General features: G+C 39.2%; 1 protein-coding gene across 2 annotated transcripts in view; it reads left to right on the top strand.

Annotated features, from left to right (window-relative positions):
• The window catches only part of csgalnact1a (chondroitin sulfate N-acetylgalactosaminyltransferase 1a), a 37,574-nt gene extending 15,943 nt beyond the window's left edge, over positions 1-21,631 (top strand). For both annotated transcript variants that reach the window (XM_067573956.1, XM_067573955.1), the window contains 6 exons: positions 2,855-3,071; positions 5,065-5,166; positions 17,070-17,248; positions 17,341-17,435; positions 17,677-17,758; positions 19,372-21,631. In XM_067573956.1, coding sequence (XP_067430057.1) covers positions 2,855-3,071; positions 5,065-5,166; positions 17,070-17,248; positions 17,341-17,435; positions 17,677-17,758; positions 19,372-19,664 — 968 coding nt within the window. In that variant the 3' untranslated portion in view covers positions 19,665-21,631. The remainder of the gene's footprint in view (positions 1-2,854; positions 3,072-5,064; positions 5,167-17,069; positions 17,249-17,340; positions 17,436-17,676; positions 17,759-19,371) is intronic.
• Positions 21,632-22,232: the final 601 nt, after the last annotated feature.

Below are 22,232 nucleotides of genomic sequence, written 5' to 3'. Positions count from 1 at the left end.
TGTTTATATGAGGTAGATCTTAATAGATGTGCATACATTTACGCGTATCCGTGTGTATTCAGCCTGTATAATTCCTCACCAAGACAGCAGGAAAGTGTAGCTCACTAAGAATGAAATAGCGACTCCCTCCTCATATTTTGCACTTACTGCTCTTTAATGGACTTCAACATCGATTTTAAGCAAAATCTTGAATAAGCAGCATTTTATCCAACGTGCCAGACGAGTGAAAGGCAGCCTAGATGGCCAGACTGACAAAAGCATCTTTTAGGGAGCTTTCAAGGCTGCATTAGCAAGCTGGTGAGCTGAAACTGCACACAAACACCGGAGGTATGCAAAGTGAACTTGTCAGTTGCTGAGCTCTGTGCTCAGGAAAGGACAGAGAAGTGCAGTTAGACAGAAAAACAGACACAGGAAGCGAAGGCATTTAGTCTAAATTGTTCAACATATTAACAAAATGAAAGCTTATCGTGTCCCTCTGGGAAATGAGGCCTACCATCACAGGAAGCCGGCCAAATTTAACAGGAAGGCCTTAATTCGAGCTGCTATCAGACTGTGAATCTTTCTGTTCTCTCTCTCTCTTCTTCTTTCTCTCTGTAATTTGCTTACAAATGGTTCTCTTTTTTCTTTATTTCCTCTGTTATCTATCTTTCTGTCTGGTCTTTTTCCGTCACCCATGTTCTCTTTGAAGACTTTGTGTCTTTATACAGTGATGTATTTTCTTCCTCTTTGTACAATTGTCTGTTTATTTTCTCTCAGGTCTCACTTCTCACTTTCTGTATCCCATTTCCCTTTTTCCTTCTCTCTCCAACCAACCTTAGTAGGTCAATTTGCAAGTAATAACCCTAGTAATAGTAGAGTAATTGAAAAACAACTTCACTCTGGAGGCTGACGTAAGGCTTGCAACAAGAAAATTGGTCGGGGTGACCAGAATAGCCTCTCTTTCGGCATATGTGTGTGTGTGTGTGTGTGTGTGTGTTTGAGTTGTGTACACGTACACTGTTAGTGTATGTACAGTTATTGCTCTTTGCCCAGCAACAGCAGAGTGCATGGACAATGTCTCGTGTGGCCTCATATGCCCTATTTCTCTCTTTTTTCCCCCGACATATACACACAATATCAGATCAGTCTGCCACGGAGCACCGTTGACAGATGCACAAAGAGATAATGATGAAACTGATGCTAAAAATGATAGTCCCTCGGCTCAGATTCTTGAAAAATGTTTATTTTCCCACCAATTTTCTAAATTAGATGTCAAAAACTAACAAGGAAAAATATGGCCCTTGGCACAAAGAAACAAAGAAATCCCAAAGGATTTTACAGAAAGGCCTCACCCCAGAGAAAACAGGGAAAACAAAATCACTGTGTCAAAAAGAGACGCAGAGGAACAACAGGCACAGGAACTAAAATCTGATATTAAAACTCAGTGTACAACAAAAATCCAGTCAGGTTTTACATTTACATTTTGTCCTGCATTCATACTGTTATTGTGATCTGCAACACATCTGTCCAAAAGTTAACAGAAATTTATAAATAGTTGCTTATTTACAACTTTAGCATATGATTTTTCTGATGAGGGTCAGATGATCATTAACAAATTATTAATGATTAATCCCCAATTAAGCTTACAGAGAGCAGAGAAGGTATATTCTTTAGGTTGCAATGTTTCCCTAAAACAGGAGAACATAACAGCAATCATGATTTCAATGAATGTTATTGAAGGTGAAGAATGCAACAAAATTTTTGATCGGTGATTTTTGAATTTTTTAATAAATATGGGTCAAATTTAACTCAGAACATCTATGTACAAACATATGTATCAGTCACTTTAGTCGAAGTCATACAATTTCAGGCTAAAACAATGCTGCTTAGATTGTGTTTAGTGCTCCCAAATGTAGATATGGCTCAAATTTGACCTGAATAGTAAGTAAGGGTAAGGGTAAGTAAGTAAGGCACTGATTGTGACGGAAAATCATACTGTGACCATATCAGGAGAAAAGGGCATAGCAGAGTCTTGAGTGTGCGCTAAGCCTGTGTCCGTTCCCAGATGAAGCTTTCATGGTGTCCTGGCAGATCCATATAAATTCTGACCACTCAGTGGTTTCATATAGTGATATAAAAAGATTTTATATCACCTTGTGAACGGCTGATATCTGACCTAACTGGCTCTAACAAGCACACTACAACTTTCGAACTGTGACCATTGCAACCAGTATAACACATCCTGTCCATTAACAACTATAACTTTTGAAAAATGATAAATGGGCTTCCCTCTATGAAATAATACATTCTGCATCTTTGAGCCAGGAGATGGTAATCTTAGCTTAGCATAAAGACTGGAATAAAGAGGAAAGGGCTGTACACATACCAAAGCGTAAAAGCGACAAGTTTTGGTGTAACAGGGGTTTGTGTGACGGACTATTTTTTATCCGGGCTAGACATCCTGGAGTCTTGTTGACACTGGTCCCGCCACAAAATAGTCTGGCACATAGCGCCTCATAAAACCCCAATTTGTTGTTTTTAATCTTCAGTTTTTTGACAGATAAAACTAACAAGATATAATTTGTGAATTTTAGAGCTAAGGTCAGCTGATTTATTCTTTTACTTTTTGACAGAGCCAGGCTAGCTGTTTCCCCATTTCCAGTCTTCGTGCTAAGCTAAGCTAAGCTAGCTATCTCCTGGCTTTAGCTTCATATTTACTGTATAGACATGAGAGTGAATCTTCTTATCTAACTCTGTTCCTTTAAACAGGCTTCTATACTGTATATTACTGTTTTATATAAACTTCTGACAAACATGCATGGTCACCTTCACTTTATTTGGTCATGAGTTCATATCTTTGTGTCGCACCCAACAGGTATCACTCGTACAGAGAAGGACAAAGGGACGCTGTATGAGCTGACGTTCAGAGGGGAGTCGAGTAATGAATTCAGACGCCTGATCCTCTTCCGTCCCTTTGGGCCGCTGATGAAGGTGAAAAACGAGAGGGTCGACACAGCCGGCGTCCCGATTAACATCATCGTCCCACTGTCCAGACGCACAGACAAGTTCAAGCAGTTCATGCAAAACTTCAGGTCAGACTTAGTGATTCAACTTTTCTCCGATTTCTTTATTCTGCTTCCAGCTGTTAATTTTGAAGCAATGCAAACAATGCGACTTAAACCAAAAAGCCCCATATTAAATAATTCAAAATGTGTTTTCTGTATCACAAATAACAAACACAGGAAAATGTGATACACACAGGGACTGTGGGGGAGATTAAAGAAAATTAACATCAGAGAGGCAATTTTTCCCTTTTTTTTATGGAACATGTAATTAACATTTTGAATGTGCACATGTAGTGTTATCAGTTAATTTATTTTGGTGCTGGTAGGCATAATCAGAATGTAAACAAATCTGAGCAAGGTTTAAAAGTTTCTGACATGAATATGAATAAAGACGGCCTCACAGATCCCAGCTCAGTTTTTATCAGAAGCCACATGACCACAAGTAATGTTCGTACTTGCACACGTTTTAAGGCATACAGCAATTTAATCACAAGTAGATCCAGACTAGTATGTGTATAAGATAGAGGTTTGAATCTCTGTTATTAAAGCCCTGAGAGGCAATGATAATGAGAGTAGCTATTGTCATTTTTAAGAAATTCACATTCATGTTGTGACTAGCAGTCAAACCTCATCAGCTAACAGCAAAACGTGCTTGTCTGTCACCATCAGTTGAGGAAACATCCTCGTTAATGTCTGTTGTTTATTGCTGCCGCTGCTGCTGCTGCTGCTGCTTATCACAGCTCTTTTTACATGGTAAATCCTGCTTAGTAGCAGTGTTGCAGCCCATTAAAACGCCCCCCTGGGCAGAACAGCAGTAGTTGATATACAGCATGGCAAGAAGTGTACTTGCTTGAAAGACTTGTCGAGTTGCTGAGCAAACACTTTAAGCTCATCCATATTGAAGGTGTACTAGAAGAAATTGCACGTGGCTATGTGTTTGAGTGTGTGTTTAGGGGTTGATAACAGCAAGTGACTCTGTGTTTATCATATGTTAGACTGGAAAATAACTGGTATGTCTTCTAAGTGCAGAATAGAGATAAAATCCACACAAACACAAACAAACTGCAAACATTTGCAGACAGGCGCACTGGAGTTAAAGAAGAAAATACTACCGCTGTTACTACATGATGAAATAATTATGAAAATCAATTTACTTCTAATAAAGCCGGCATTTGAGAGAGAGCCTTTTACACAACAGCATCTATAATGACTGTAAAAATGTTATTATTCAAGACTACTCAGTATCTTCTGCACGTATTTAGTCTTTTTAAGCATCTTGTGTTCAGTTGAGTTTTATGAGATCCCCCCCCCCCCCCCCCCCCCCCCCCCCCCCACATCCGCTTCTGGGAAAATTCTGACATCTGCGCATATGTGTGTGTGTGTGTATGTGTGTGTAAGTGTGTGTGTGTCTTGTGGGAGGGGAGGTGAATTATCTTCAGCATGTGTGTGGTATATTTGACATGTCTCCATCAAAGTGCCTGCAGGCATCTCCCACCTGGTCTCTGCTCACATACATTACAATCCCTTGCTGTGCTTTAATTTAGTACCGTGTCAGAATGAGGAGAGTCGGGATTAGAGCTGAAACTAATGATTATTTTCATTATCAATGGAAATGTCAATATTTTTTTTGATTAATTGATGAGTGATTTAGTCAATAAAATGTCAGAAATAATGAAAAATGCCAATCACAGTCTCCCAGATGCAAAGGTGATCCCCAGAATCCCCTCAAAAAGTCAAATTATATACAAAGATATAAAACAGAAAAACAGCCAATTCTTATACTTAAGAAGCTGAGGCAAGCAACATCTTTTCTTGGTGAGTAACTTAAATGATTAATTAACTGTCAGAATTGTTGTTCAATTTGCACTAAAAAGAATAAAACTTGCAAACCGGGGCCTTCTTCTTCAAACCCCTCATTTTATGACAGTTCTCTTCCTTCCTACAATCCCCCCAGTTCTCAGTTTGAGAACCCTTTCATCCATAATGTCTCTTCCTCTGTGTGTTTTTTGTGTACGTACAGGGAAGTCTGCGTGCGTCAGGACGGCCGGGTCCATCTGACAGTGGTGTATTTTGGGAAAGAACAGATGAGCGAAGTCCGCAGCACACTGGAGAACACATCCAGGTGGGTTGGAACCACAGCCAAGATCACATCTTTGAATCAGAAGCCAAATGCAGAATATGAAACGCAATTTATGTAATGAAACAAATGCAGCCGGTGTCACGCACTTGTTCTCAGAGGCTCAGAAGCTGTAAAAATATTTTTCGCACATTTCCGCACATTCAGAAACCTCCTTTATTTGCGTTTTGTAATCTGTCTCTCTCTCGCAACACACACCTCCTGGCTCGGCATCCTGCCACAGCCAGTCATCTGCCTGATGAATAATGGAGCAGTGTGCCACCCATGCTGAGGAGCCGAGAGCTCGGCTACCTTTACCAGCCAACCCAGATAAATTACAACAGGTCTGTGATCGTCCCCTGACTCAAGCTCAACCTTTTCCCGTGGACTTTGACACCCACACCTCTGGAGACGATTGCTGCGAGCTGATCAGGAGTCAGATCCACTGTGGTTTCAGCCACAAATTCCCTAAGGGGGTTGCTATGGTGATGCTTGTCGATTCCCATCCTCGAAGGTTTTTGTGTGGCCTTGAATCAGTCGGACTGTCACCAGTATCACACAGCGTTTCTTTGTCTCTCCGTATTTCTGCCTGCTGCTGTCGCTGAGGGGAGATTTAAAGAAGGCAGCATTAAATACACTTGAAAAGGGTCACATGAAGCATTAATGAAGGCAAAATAAGAAAACATATGGAAAGAAGAACACAGAAAAATACAAGAAACCTGCAAAGTAATTGATTTTAGTGTGGGAGAATTCTTGAAAGAGTGATTGCGAAGGTTTGTAAGACAGAGAGGCACTGAATGGAAAACAGTTAGAGCAGAAGTAAGAGAGAGTATAGTCAGTGAAAGGAGGTTGAATAAAGCACTTCGTCCTGTAATTTTTCTCTCTGAGCAGCGGTTCTGCCTTGAACTCTTTTAGTCTTTTGGTATTCTTCTCATAGCCTAACAATGCAGTCACCAGTTCTGTTGCAGCTTATCTGAGTGTGAATCAGTTCCTGTAATCAACTCTGTACTCCTCTTCTATTTTAGCTGGCTTTTAGACTGCAGTGGAAATGAATGGAAATCATCTGAAGAACATAACTTCCTGTGGTGCTATTATTTGAGACCCCAGGCTCACACGCATGGATCCAGACACACATACAGTGTGCACAAATACCATCACAAAGTGAATATAGGATTGCATGTGCAGGCGGGCTGCAGCTGAGGATTCTTTTCTTTATTCTATTGATTTTTTTAGCTGAACAAGTTAATTTCTTAGTCCATAAAATGTCAAAAACAGTAACAATAGTCCATTTCGATTTACCTGAGCAAGAATAATGTTTTAAAATTGCTTTTTTGTCTACCTAATGGTCAAAATCTAAAGATGTTTTTAATTTACATAAAAAAATACAACAAAAAAGACCTTCTACAGCCACACTAGCAGCCCTGTGAAGTACTTGAGCAAAACGCTAACATCAGCATGCTAATAAGTTCACAGTAACAATGCTAACATGTTGATGTTTAGCAGGTATAATGTTTACCATGTTCTTAGTTTACTCTGTTAGAATGCTAACGCTTGCCAATTAGCACTAAATGCAAAGTACAGCTCAGGCTGATGGGAATATTTTTCAGGTATTTGGTCATAAACCAAAATATTGGACACGTTTAATTTTTTTAACCCGATGATGGCACTCGAGGAAAAACCGAGGTTGTGAAAATTCATCTTGAGGGAACCTGAACATTCTGTATGTACTACATTGTGTGTCAATTCATCCAAAAGTTGTCGAGACATTTGACTGAAAAACAAAAATACCAACCTCATGGTGGTGCAAGAGGAAAAATCAGGGGATCACCAAAGTCAGAAGGAATCATCTTCTGGACCTCCATTCTTATGAATGTCTGTACAAAATTTCATGTCAGTCCATCAGATAGTTGTTGAGATATTTCAGTCTGTGTTGGACCAACTAACCGACAGATAGACTGACATCCCTGCCATCCCTAGACCCATGCCGCTAATGTGGCTAAAGCAAAAGCACAAACTAATCCTCACATTTGTGAAGTTGTACTGAACCAATTTGGGGTGCTTTTACTTGATAAATGACTTGAAGAATAAATCAATTATCACAATTGTTCTTTTATCGACCAACTGTGTTAAATTAATTGTCTGATGCATCCCACATACTAACTGATTTTATTCCGTTTTTAACCTAAAATAATCCAAATTCCAATTTTAACCCTAAAAACCAAGTTTAAAACCTAAAAGAAGAGTTGATGATTGGCCAGAATGACCTTGTACTAAAACCAACTACACTAAAACTTGAGGATGGTTCACACAAAGATACAGTACAAGTACAAGTACATACACACACACGCACACACACACACACACACACACACACCTTCACTCCCAAACAAGTCAATATCTGTTCCCAGCAATGATGGTATCATTAGCAGCTGATCTGATTGCACACTGCCCTTCCAACAAATTAAATTCACCTCTAGTTTGGTTTGTGTCTGGTCCCAAATAACCACTAGCAATGCCTTTTTCTGTGTGAAATCACATGCAGTCACACTCTGTGCTTTTTAGTAGCACAGTGTCCCAGCTCACATTCTTCCAAAACAACATTTACATGACTATCAACAGCCAATATAAACTTCTCGAGGCAAACTTCCCATGAAGCTCACTCAGAGAAATGGCTGCAATGCCACAGCTGGCATAATCTAAGATCTAAATTGACTGGATCTTCACCAGTTTTCTATCCCATGTCAACGCCTCTTTAGGGTTTAAATGAGAGTGAAAAGGCTTTTTATTGCAGCAGCTATCTCATGCGCAGAGCCAAACCAACAATGACTTGATCCTACTTATTCCTTGGTGCTGTAGACCTTCATTGTTGACCAAAAACTATTAAAAACACATCAATGAGCCACATCATTGTACTGAGTGAAGTTCCTTCGCTTCAATTATGGTCATGGTAGTTTGTTAAGAAACAACTCCAAAGAATAATGACAGTAATCCCATTTTCAGTCTCTAGAGAGCAGTTCCTTGTAAGGAACATGGTTACGTTCACAGAGCTTCGCTAGCTTGTTGTGCTACATATCACAACCTCTTGACTTTGTACTAAAGTTCTTTGAAAATTTACAATCTACAATGTAGTACAAAGTCAAGGAACTACTCTCCGGAGACAGAAAACATGATCGCTGTTATTAGTCTTTGGAGCCGTTTCTGAACACACTACCGTGACCATAATCTTCGTGGCGAAGGAACATGTCAACCGGTGCAACGGTGTGGCTCATTGACATGTTTTTAATAGTTTATGGACAACAACAGACTAGAGCTGCAAGGACTAGTTAATTAATCGATTACTTGCCTACAATTAAATTAATTGGCAAATATTTTTATAATTGATTGTTTTTAATCATTTTTTAAGAAAAAAATGTCCAAATTTTTGTATTCCAGCTTCTCAAATGTGAATATTTTCAGTTAATTGAGAAAATAATTGACAGACTCCGATAATGAAATTGAAATTGAATAATTGTTAGCTGCAGCCCTACAACAGAGGTCTATGGCACAGAGGAATAAGATATATTAAGCTTTGGATACACACACAATACTTGTGAGTTGCCAGCCATATCCTTTAAAGGCTGAACCAGTTCTTCTGTAACAACAGCCAAAACTAGCAGAATAAAAGAGTGAGAAAGAGGTGCTCTAGCAAATCTGAACCTCAGTCTTCAAGCATTCTGCCAGACACCAGGGATATCGTTTAAAATAGATAGAATCAGTTGCTATATCGCTTACACATCCGTATTTCAAAGACTAGACTCAGTCTCAAACCATTGGGGGGCATGTAGGTTTCTGAGCCTTACATGCTCAAGAATAATAATTCAAAACAACGTGAGATAGTGAGGAAGAACCGAAGGGACATTTTGTGTGAAGGAGGGAAGAAGAAGAATGGGTGTTTTAAGAGATACCAGTCGATACATATGAATAATTACTGTGCTTCTGAAGCAGAGGAGAGAAGAGGTCTGAGGGGGAAAACAACAAGAGGGGAGAGAGGGCATGGCTCCGCTGCAAAAAGAGATTCAAAGATCTCAAAGAAAATGGGATGCAAAGATAAGAAAGAGAAGGACGAGTTTGGACAGCCAAAGAAACAAAGTACTTCTTTAGCCATCGCCTTTCTCTCATACCAACTTGCAACAGCCTCTCAAACAAGTCTTTCGTGTTATTGTGGCATTCAGTTCACAGACGGGTCAACAACTCTCTGAAGAGTCTCTGACTTCTCTGATGAAGCAAGAGGATAATGCTGAGCCGAGGGTGATTGGGAGAAGGTTATGAGTGGATGAAATGATAACCAAATCACAGACAGAGTTTGAAAGCTGTCCAACGTCCATATTTAGGAGAGCATGTGTCTTAACAGATCACCACAGACCCATTCTGCAAATTACTCGGTGTTAATAACTTGTTTAGCTGTCTCGCCCGGGGGTTGAGTCTGAGAGTGATCACAACAAGTCTGCATTTTTTATAGCTTGCACTTTACCTCTCCATTACATGCAGAGACTGCTGATTCCCCAGCTCACTGTAAAGCACAAGGTTTGTTTTCTTCTTTAACACAATAGCCCAGGGAGGATACACCAGCTCCCCTGCTCTGTAAACTGCAGGCAGGTGACAGACAGACACAGGAAATATGATTTGTTTGAAAATTATTGCAGGCATAAAGAGTTCCCAGGTAGGAGGTAGATGCTGACTGACAATGCTGCATCAGAAAACATACAGAGATGTTGAAGAAGTGAGAGCAGTTCAGCTTCTTTAGTTCAAAAACATATTTATGAGGCAAAAAGAAAGCGTGCTCCTCTGGTATCTCAGAAATGTGTCGAGACTGAAAAGGAGCCTGGATGTGGCCACATATAGAGGCTTACTGTCGAGACTCAGCAAGTAGTCTGAAGTCAGTCCTCGAGCTATAACTGCACACAAGCACATATATACAAATGGTTGCACACAAACACAGATTTACTGAGTGAGAAAAAAAACAAACACAGAGAGAAAATCTGGTCTCTCCCCTCCCTGTCCTAAGCAGAACTAACAGGATCAGGCCTGCTGCTAAGACACAACATGACAGCTCTTTACAGGCTTCTCACTCTGACACAATTTCAACAATTTAGCTACTAGGTACCAGCCATCACGCCTACAGTAAACAAACTGACTATTTTAGGCCTTAATGAGGATGCTAATGCCTGAGGGGACGGAAGAAGAAAAAGAGCAGGATATAAGAAGTAATTTAGAGAACGAGGATGTTGCAGGATTTAAGTGGACTTTTCCACTTGACACAAAATAGCCAGGCTGTGCTGGCATTTGTGGGCTCAGAAAATGGGATCACACATACATATGGATTTGTGAGAATTATTTACACAGCTAATGCGCCGAGGACAGCACACACACACACCATGCACTTGCCAGGATGAATAGATCAACCTTGGCTCAAACAGAGACAATTACATTTCCCCCTAAATAACACTGGTAATCAGGAAAATATCTCTGCCCTTTATACTACTAATAAATCATTTATAACTGCATGTCCCCTAAAGTTTATTTATGAGGGGCTGAATTTGTAAATGATTGCAGGAGATAGTAAAAATGTACAAATGTGCTATCATAGCTAACCTATGTTGTCAGTGTTACTGAATTATGGATAATGCAGAAATACACTTAGATGCTTTCTTGCCAAGAGTTAGATGAGGAAATCGATACCACTCTCATATCTATCCTTTAAATTTATGCTACCACCAGTAAACCATTAGCTTAGCTTAGCTTAGAATAAAGACTGGAAGCAGGGGGAAACAGCTAGCATGGCTAATGCGTACAACAAATGTGACAATTTGTAGCTTTACAGGAGGTTATTTGTAGAGTCAGTAGTAAACATCTTAAAAAATATGAGACATTTGACACTGACAACACAATGGCTTAAAAAGAAGCTGTAAGATTTAAAGTGCAAAAGTGAGGAAGTGCTGAAGTGCTTGTGCATTTATTGCACATTGCTCTATTGCACTAAGATTTAGCACTAGAGATCAGTAGCTCGATGGAGGCTGGAACAAACAATAGCTTCAAGCAGTTTGATTTTCATTTTTGGCACAAAAAGTCTTCTTCCTGATGGCAGAGGTACGTACTCAGAGAAGAGGGGATGTTGAGAATCTGCAATGATTTTTGTTGATTGTTTCTGCTTGTACAGGCTCTGTCTGGGCTCATATTCTTTCTTCTCTATTATTTCATAGCTGTCTTGTTCATGCTGGCAAGTCTGCTTTTCAGTGGCACTGTTAGGTTGCCAAACCGTGCTGTAATTCTATATCTAATGATGCTCTCTAGGATTGCCTGGTAGAACATCAGCATGATCTGGCTGCTCACTCCATACAGCCTCAATCGCCTTACAAAGTAAAGTCTCTGCTGCAGTCTATTGCACAGGTTATCAATGTGTGTTTTCCAGCAAAAAACGTTGTCTATGTGGACACCTAAGTATTTATACAAGGACACCTGAATGATTGTCTGGTTTTTGATGACCACTGGCTCGTGGTCAGTCACTTGCCTCGGGTCATAGACCATCTGTATTTAGGTGACATTCAGGAAGGTGTCTTTCTCATTGTGGTACACAGACGGGTCCATGTCCTTGTGGAGAAAGCTCAAAATCACAGTATCATCAGCAAATTTTATAATTATTGGGATGTACTTTCCTGCAGTCAGTAGTGCACAATGAAAAGAGTACAGGTGATACCACACAACCTTGTGGGACCCCTGTACTGCTGTGATTGGTCTCTGACGATGTGCCATTGACCTTCACTTGCTGTGTCTTATTAGTTAAAAAGGAATAAAATCATCTAATCAGGGTAGTGTTAACACTCATGTCTTCCAGCTTCTCTAAAAGCAGGTAGGGTTGCACAGTATGAAACGCTGAACTAAAATCAATAGATAAAATTCGAGCAGAGGCTTTTATGTTCTCAAGGTGCTTGGAGATGAGATGCTGAGAATGGCGCCTTCAGTGCTGCGCTCATGCCTATTGAGAATTTGACCTGTATCTAACATTGGCTCAACTTGCTTCTTGAGCAGGGACGCTACAAATCTCTCAAAATATTTCATGACAATTGAGGTAAAAGCTACAGGATGAAAATCATTATTCACTGCGGCACAGTTTTTTACACACTTGTGATATGATTGACTTCTTCCACAAAGCTGGGACAGTGTGAGTTGTAATGTAGAACACCATGCTGATGTCAATTCCTCTGCACGTTCTTTGAGCAAAAAAGCTGGCAGTCCGTCTTGGCCTGTGAACTTAATAGTGCACACCCTACTGAAAACACGCTGAACACTAGGTGGGTCCATGTGGCATCAGTGTCTGGCAGAGACTGAAACATATTGTCACCGTCATGAGAGAAGTTTTTTGTTCACCCGAGGTGATAATTTGTTTCTTTGCAGGGTTCATTGTGTCCCAAAGTTTTTTAGTGTTTGAAGTTTGAAAGCTCTGCTCCACCGTTTGCCTGTGTTGTTCCCTTGTATTTGTAAGTTGTTTAAGGTCTTTTTGAACTACTGATAGTCTTGCTCTCTCTTTATTTCTAAAGGCTTGCTTTTTCCTATTTATGCAGTTTTTGATTTTTTTTTTTTTGTAATATAGGGTTTATTGTCAGGATAGACGACGACATCCTTCTTGGCTACCACACGCTGTCAACACAGAATTTCATGTCATCGGTTATGGTGACGGTAGCCTCATCAAGCTCTAGTGTGTGAAATATAGACCAATCTGTACAATTAAAAAACCCTTAGTGTCTTGATTGAATTATCTGTCCACACATTAACAGTCTTATGTTCAGGTTTGCTTGACTTGAAAGCTGATTCATATGAGGGAATTAGGTATATCATATTGCGGTCTGAGTTTGAAAGGAAAAAAGCTGTTGGACTATTTCATTTCTTATAGCTTATTATAATTATTATTATAGTAGGTGAGGAATATGGCTCTCAAGACAGATTTACATCTATTTTGTTTCCCTCCAGTGAAATTAATTGGAGGTTAAAGTGAAACTTGAAGTGTTTTATTGTTTAAGCCCCAAAATCCACAGTATGTCCACACAGTCATCTTGTGCAAAAATGTATTCAAAAGTTTATCTGAAGCTTATATGAAGCTTCAGCATTCTGAGTTAGTCATATCAAGTGGATATCTGCCACATTAACAGTCATTTTAGCATCAGATCCCCTCTTTGTGTTTCCAGTGTTTCCCTGTTGAGCTGTGGTGGAAGTATAGTAACAAAAAGAGAGACTTTGGCACTGAAAAGACTGTAACGATGAAAGATATCTACTTGATTTGACTCATTTAGACAGCTGAACCTTCATATTAGCTTCAGATAAACTTTTGAGTACATTTTTGCACAGAAAGAGGCTTGTGGATTTTGGCCCCCATCACTTACATTGTAAGTGCATTATGAAGGGATCTTCTAATGGTCAGTATGAACAGGAGGAATGATTAAGGCAAGAAGAATTGTGAACACATCCTTCAAAGTTGAGACTGAATCAAAATGTGAATGGTTAACATTGTTTGAGACAAACGGGGCTATTGTGCTCTGTGTCTTCCATCTGTTGACAGTTTACTGCCAGCGGGTGGGTCCAGCTCTCCTGGGACTCTGTGTAGACTGGAACAGATTGACTCTGTTTGGATTCGTAAACTGTAGAAAGACGTGGAGACTGGACTCTTGTCTGCTGATGTTTTGACTGACAGCACAAAAATACGCAGGCAGGTATTGACGGACATAGAAGTCTTGTAATAGTTCCTGATATTTTACTTATTTCTGGAAATTTCCCTTTATATTTTAAGTCAGGACACATATTTTGGATGTGAGGACATTGTTTATCTGGTCAACCAGAGTTGTTATTCAGACAGACAAATAAGACACTCATGAGTACTGACGTGTTTATGTTTCTCTGGGATTTAGGGCAGTTACGACCAGGATCAAATGATTTTATTATGTCTTATTTATGGGAGAGGCTGAGTGAGAGGATGGGAGCAAGAGAAAGGTTTTTATGCAGGAATAAACATGAATAAATATGCTGATACACAACATCCACAGGCACAGAAGTGAGACATGGAAATGTGGGGAGCATGATTCAAGTTGCCTCTGGCAAAAACAAACAGACCGTTTTTCCTCTGGTCATCCTTGTTTCCTTTAACAAAGCTGTGCATGTCTACCTTTTCTCCGGCTACTTTTTCCCATGTCTTATGCCACCCAGCATCACATGAATGAAGGCAGAGGCTTGATCCTGTTTGTTCTGCCTCGGACAGAGACATGTGAACCAGTTTTCATCAGTGTCCTCTATCTGAAGTTGATGCAAGTGTGCGTGTGTGCTTGTGTTGTGTGTCAGTCAATGTGCATGCATGAATAAAGCATTAGTCACTAACAGTGTGAATTGTTACGGTTTAGGAGAAAGCCACAGCCTCAGAGTACATCTGGATGCAGCTGTTTCTCTTTACTCTCACCACATCCTTGAAACAAGCGACCTTGATCAGTGATGGAGGACGCTTTGTTGTCCGATTGATTTTCAGTTTTCATTTAAGGTTTGTTGTTCGTATCTCCAACAGAATCAGTATGAGACAAGCAGAACCTAAAAACAAGGAACATGTTGGAGGAACAAAGTGCAGTTCAGTCCACAAAAGTTTGTGCTGATGTGGACTTTGGAAAGGAGATTGTGGAGGTCATGATGTTTTAATCTTTCGGTGGAAAATGCCAATGATGTGAGACATAAAGGGAAGCGAATTGAGGATTACCAGGGCCGCTACCACTGATGGAACCCAGGTCGAAATTGAGCTGTGGGCCCCAAAAGAGAGCCAAAGTCAATCTGGAACTTGTGGCTTCTGCTCCAGAAGTAGGAAAACCCACTGAAAATCCCGCTGACATTTGTAACTATGCTAATAACTAAAAATCCAGCCTTGCAACAGAACATTTCTAAGCAGCATGTCATGTGGCTTGCTTCATATTTTAGATAAGGGCGGGAGTTTTCTGGAACACAATCTAATATCGTTGTTTATTTAATAGTTATGTTTTTTTAGCGGCCTTTAAGAACATCATTTCCCATCAGTCCTAAATGTTTGTAGGCTAAATGTATTGGCTCGGCAGAGGAGACGAGTCCATGAGCGAGTGAAGGGGTCGCGGTCGCAGCAGAGATTACAACTAGAAAGTTGAAAAATTACTTTAGAAGACAGCGTTGGGGAGTTTTATGATTGCATGGCAACATACCAGTGTCGTCATGTTTGTAGTTCTTTTAATGGGGGCTGTATTTTTTTCTGTGCACACAACAAAAATGTTGTTTAACCTTGTTAAAATAACAAAGTGTTAAATTTCTGATAGCAACTGCTGGAGTGGATGCTGAGTGGTCTTAGAATATGGAAAGTCAACCCCAGGAACATGCTTCGTCTTTCAGACAGACAGATGAAAGAACGCTAATGAGAGATTGCATTGAGTTACAGAAGCTAGTTAAACGAAGGCTAACCAGACGTGACATCATGATGTCAGCTCTCTATAGGCCCTCTGAATCCTTCCACTCTCTAAATATTGTATTGTGTTGCTTTCAAATACCCGTCAGGCACAGTCCACATGGCAGCTTAATTATATTTTTGCCCAGAGCCCCAGAACTCAACCAGCACTCCTCTTCTGAATTACTATCTGTTCCCTCGTGCGCTGAGCTAGTTTGTAGTGATTTGATTAAGCACTAATTCATTTAGGAATAGGCATCATGGGAGCAAAATATCAACTGGAAGAATAAAGATATTAGAATTGGATTTTGGCGCAGGGCACCTCCACAAGACAGGGCCTCGAGATCAGGTAAAAATGCACCTTAGGGTTTTCATTTTTCATTTTAATTGATGCATTTTCCCAAACAAACAAACTGATAAGTTAATCAAATTACCACAAACTAATTGCCACAGAGCGAATCAGGGGCCCCAGGGCAGTTGCTTTGTAATCCGGCCTCCAGGACTGTCTGTGCTGCAGGTGCCGACATACCTAAATGCAGATCACGATGACTGTTTTGCTGCAGGGAGAGATTTCACAACTGGGATGCACAATGGGTTTAGAGACTCCTGTCAACACCGAGATTATATTTATATATTGCAAGCTTATTGCAATATATAAAGCTCATTGTTGACCATTTGAATCGCTCATATTAGCTGATGAATTAAGGTAATGCACATTTTCTGAAGCGTTTCACACAACACACAATCCAAAAAGGTTTCTGCTTTCAAAAAATCCCTTTTTTTCACAACTCAGTTTAATTCTCTACAATTTAATTCAATGAATTACTGGCATGGTGTTTTGAAAAAAAAAAACAAAATCTTGCCAATGTATATATGTACGTAAACAAAACCAGTAATACATACAATGGGTGAAGGCTGCAACTAGCAATTTTTTTTTGATTATTTTATGATTGATTTTATTATCAATTAATCGTTTAGTCTGTGAAATGTTAGAAAATAGTGAAAAATGGCATTCACAGTAATGACCACAGTAATGTTTTCAATTAGCTTGACTTAGAGCTTAAAATGTTAAGATATTCAATTTACTGTCATGTATGAAAAGCAAATTGTCACATTTGAGAGGCTAGAATTGAAGAACGTTTGGCATTTTTGCTCGAAAATTTCTAAAAGTGATGAATTAATTATCAAAATTGTTGCCAATTACCTTTCTGTTGATCGATTAATCAATTAATCGACTAATCATTGCAGCTCTACAATGAATACATTCAAAAGTAGTCTTCCAAGGAGAGTTTGAATAAGCTCTTCTTTTGAGTAAATTCAGGAAACTTATTTCTATTTTTATCATTTTGGTCAATTCATAAGAGAACTGACTACTGTTTTTTTTTTGTCTAACCACTGTTAACCACTGACTAACCTCGCTTCCTCTCTGTGTCTGCAGGGAAGTTAATTTTAAAAACTACACCCTGCTGCAGCTGGACGAGGAGTTTTCTCGAGGACGAGGTCTAGACGTCGGGGCCCGAGCCTGGAAAGGAGGCAACGTGCTCCTTTTCTTCTGCGACGTGGACATCTACTTCACCGCTGACTTCCTCAACACCTGCCGCCTCAATACGCAGCCTGGTGAGACACACAGTGTGTCACGCACACACACACACACATTCCCATCAAATCACAGCCTAGTTGTGTGACATCGCTGCTTCTCCCCCTCTCAGGCAAAAAGGTGTTTTACCCGGTGTTATTCAGCCAGTACAATCCCACTCTGATCTACGGAAGTCCTGAGCACATCCCACCTGTGGAGCAACAGCTGGTAACACATACCAATCAAATCTATCTTCTCTCTTTCCTTTTTCAAACACTCTGAGAGCCACTTGTGGAAAATATCATACTCAATGCTACGCTATATAGCTTGGAGGTTTTGAAATATTTCCCCTCTCCAGGTGTGAGGTGTTCAAATCAACAGAAGCGTTGTTTGAAGTGCCTCCTGTGTGTGTTGTGCTGATATATTTCTCTTCATAGCTCTCTAAGACTTGCGGTTCTTTTCTCCTCAGGTGATCAAGAAAGACACAGGGTTCTGGAGGGATTTTGGTTTCGGTATGACCTGCCAGTACAGGTCTGACTTTATCAACATAGGTAATTATTACAGAGCAACAACATCATCACATCACAACAACATATTAGTGATATAGCAATGTCTAAACAGTGGCTCTTGGGGGTTTATTATCTGTGCAGAGGTGTTACATAACACGGTAAAATGGGCTTCCTGGATCGCTACAGCTACGTTAATGGTGCCATAGCTTAATGGATATGAAAAACTTCAAGCACAAATGGTTCAATATTACATTACTTTTCTTAACTTTGGGGAGATTTCATTACATTACTCTGCATGGAATAGCGCTGAGTAGCAGCAGCAGCATATATTAGCATATCTCATAGCCCCATGTCTTCTCCGTCTGTATATTAGGTGAGGAATATTGGCTCTCAAGACAGATTTACATCACTTTTAATTCCCCCCCAAGTGAAATCAGTTAGAGGCAACAGTGAAATTGAAAGTGTTTTATTGTTTAGGGCCCAAACACTATCACACAAGCATGCAGATTAATTCACACAAAACAAGGCTCCAGGAGGGCCAGAAGTCTGTTTTTAAGGACTATTTTGACATTTTCAGAAAAGCTTAGCTTGACATAAAGACTGAAAATAAGGGGAGACAGACAGCCTGGTTCTATCCCAGGAGTAACACAATCCACAAATGGTTGTTTTTACACTTAACACATTGAACAAACAAGATGTAACATGTAATTTTGTGAAGTTTAGAGGTGTTGTAGGTGGATTTTCTTGCATTAGGAGAGAGCCATGCTAGCTGTTTCCACTTTTTCCCATTCTTTATGTTTAGATGAGTTAACCAACTGCTGTCTGTAGCTTCATATTTAGCATACTAAAGAGATAACATAATAAAATCTGTCTACCAGCTCCTCTATAGCTCACTGATTAACTCGTTATATCACATTTGTTTAATCTGTACTAAAAATGAAGCATAAAAACGACAATGGGGGGTTATGTGCCGGACTATTTCTTGCCCAGGAAAACTAACTTTCCCATAAAAGACTCTAACTCGTATTTTACACTTCTATTTATACGCATTAAACAAACACATTGGTCCCACATTTTACAAAATGTGGGACCATTACTTTAAAAGCCAAATTAAGTTGTGCAGTTCTATGTTCTTCAGAAAAAAGAATGAAATGAGCTATTTAGGCCATGAGTGCATACATGCAAACAAATGAGCGATTCATCTGCTGTGTTCAAATTCCTGTCTTATCTGTTTAGCCCTGAAGCACGAGTTTAAAAACTGGAGACTGAGACAAAGTAATGAAAATAAAACTGCAGGGGGACACAAAGCTTGAGCAAAAGCTGACATGAGTAGTTCTCAAGTCTGCAAGTTTAAGTATGTTGGATCGAATAGTTCATCATCATCAGTCCAAAATGTCCTCAGTGCCCACTTATGAAACAACAAACCAGGCAGTGTGGAGGGAAAACTGATTATCATCACATGCTGTACACTCTAATCAGGAATCATAATCAGCATTCCTTTAAGAGGTAGCGAACACAGCTCTGAAAATATAAATAGCCCAGAAAAGTGTTTGCATATAAAGAGGTTTGAAATATCCACTTAATATAACAACACATCCTATAATGATATGATAATAGTTTTACATTACATTCCCATTCTGCTCTCTTATCTCCAGGAGGTTTTGACATTGACATCAAAGGCTGGGGTGGTGAAGACGTCCACCTCTACAGAAAGTACCTCCACAGTAACCTCCTAGTGGTCCGAGCGCCGTCTCGTGGCTTGTTCCACCTGTGGCACGAGAAGCATTGTGCTGATGAGCTCCCTCCAGACCAATACCGAATGTGCATGCAGTCCAAGGCCATGAACGAGGCCTCGCACGGCCAGCTGGGGATGCTGTTCTTCAGGCACGAGATTGAGGCTCACCTTCGCAAGCAGAAACAGCAAAACTCAAACCCCAAGAAGACATGAAGACTTGCACCTGGTTGAGTTACATCATCACAATGACTGCAGTCAGATCAATTCAACTGAACTGAACTACATCAGATTTAAGAGGAATAGCTCAACATTTTGGGAAATAGGCTTATTCTCTTTAGAGTTAGATGCGAAGATCGATACCGCTTTCATATCTGTCTATTAAATATGAAGTTACAGCCAGGACATGGTTAGCATAGCTTAGCATAAAGATTGAAAGCAGGGGGAACAGCTAGCCTGGCTCTGTCCAAAGGTAACATCTATGTTTCTATTTATTGACTATTTCTTGGCCAGGTGTATTGACTTCCACGACAAAGAAATAGCCCTGTAATTACCCCTTGTAAAACCACAAATTGTAATTTTTACACTATTTACACACATTTGTACAGATTTAAAAAAACAAAAAAAAAAAACCCAAAACAAGATAAAATGTGAATTAATGAGCTTTGGAGGCGCTAATAAATGGATTTTGTTACCTTTGACAAAGCCAGGCTAGCTGTTTCCAGTCTTTATGCTAAGCTAAGCAAACTGTCTCCTGGTTGTAGCTTCATATTTAACAGAAAAATATGAGTGGTATTGGTCTTCTCATCTAATTCTCTGCAAGAAAGAAAATAAATGCATTTTCCGAAATGTTGAACTATTCCTTTAATGAAACAATGTGAAGACTTTTTACTTTTCAAGGACTCAGCGCACCTTGTTGCTCTGTTTTGATCTGGAAAGAGCAACATAAAGTTAAAACTGCTCAAGACATTCGCCCATGCATGGACGATAATCAACAGATTTCCTGTCTGATACATCCATCTGTAATTAAACATTTGTATATTTCTCTGTAACTGCAGGCAAACCCTCTCAGAAAGAAAACAGAGCCTAAGTTTGAGCTATTACATCTCTCTGAACCGTGTGCCTTGTGTGAATAAAACCTTAACACTGTCCCTTCAGGATGAACCAGTTAAAACTGAACTTATCTACAGGTTTTTATATGTAGGGAAACAGCACCACCTAGTGGACTGAAAGTGAACGATATGCTGGCGAATAAATGAAGGACTTGTTTAAAGCCTGGGATGGTCTTGTAAACATAATTTTTATATAAATTATTGATGCTTAATCTTCATTCCTTTATTTATGTTTGTTATTGTTTTGTAAATGCCACCATTTATAAGTATTATAATTTCAGTTTTTCTCATTTCAAATGCAGTTGGTGCCTGGTGACAGTATTACATGTGGGCCATTTGCCTCTATAATGAAGTGAGAAGGAGAAAGAAAAACCTGCCATAAATTACATCATCTTTAGCTATTTGTCTGTAAAATGACAAAAGCTTGATGAGTATGAGGCCTGGTGAGATAAATTTATTTTTTAAATGTTTAATTTAAAAGATAATGTAGACTAATTTGTGTTTTTGTCATTTAACTAATTTGTTGATGCATAGTGGTCAGAAAAAAAAAGAAAAATTATTGACTGGCAGTTTTAGTGTTCACTGTCCTGACACTGACGATGACTTAATAAGTCAGAATGAGCCTATTAATCTTAATATTTTTGTGTCTGTCAATCAAATGTGACTGTTTTGTACAAAAATATACACAGCTACACAGAATTGGAAAAAGTCCAGAGTGCAATAATGAAAAGAAAATGTGACATTACATGTCATTACATTACTAAGCAGTCACAGTAACCAGAGATGCTGTATGTTTAGAGATATAAAACCATCTTCATCAACTGCCTAGATGGTTATTTTATATTTGTTCTGTCCTTAAATTTTGCTCCAGCACTTCAGTCCGTTAGAAGCAATCAAAAAGAGCTGTACTTTTGGTGGAGGACCAAAGATGTGAAGAGAGGCACTTTCTGAATCGTGTTTTTATTGTTTGCCATTGAAACATTTCTTGAAACATGAATGATTTTCTTTAAGTTTCAAGTTTGTTTTTCACTTAATGTAAATGAGTTGAATAAAACATGTTTGTGCATTGTGTGTATTTTATTATAATGTTTGTCATCTACAGTAATTCATCAAGTCCTATCCAATGTTAAGGTGGTATGTAAGACGTAGATATTATTATTATATATCAAAATTATTACTTTAGTTTCTTGGCTGGCCTATGATGATACATGTAATAATACATAAATATTACAATTTATCTTCTTTCATTTACCTTTATTTTCTTCTAAGGGATATGTTGAGGAACTAAATATTAAATAGAAAATAAATAAGACATTATAAAGAACTAGTATGAATAAAGACAAAAGTAACTTTAAGTTATAAACATTTTTGAACTCATTATTATAAAATGATATATCATCCTGCTTATTTTCACATTTTCAAGTATTATGGAGGAGTAATGGTTGTCTCAAGTCTGTTTTTAATTCACAATGCCATTTTGCAATGACTGGTTTATTTCAGAGTGCTACTTTTAATCACTAAGATTTTATCTGTCAATGAAGGCAAACAGAGCAGAGCACATTATGTAATTGGCTATGAGAACAACAATACTGAACACTTTGGCTCTCCATACAAAGGCCCTGTTTGTGAAATGAAGTCAACTTAAAATCACAATTAGCACTGAAAACATCAT

Source organism: Thunnus thynnus, chromosome 19, assembly GCF_963924715.1.
Source record: "Thunnus thynnus chromosome 19, fThuThy2.1, whole genome shotgun sequence".
Taxonomy (NCBI): domain Eukaryota; kingdom Metazoa; phylum Chordata; class Actinopteri; order Scombriformes; family Scombridae; genus Thunnus; species Thunnus thynnus.
The sequence above is the reverse complement of the archived record's forward strand: the minus strand, read 5'-3'. Positions and strand labels throughout refer to the sequence as shown.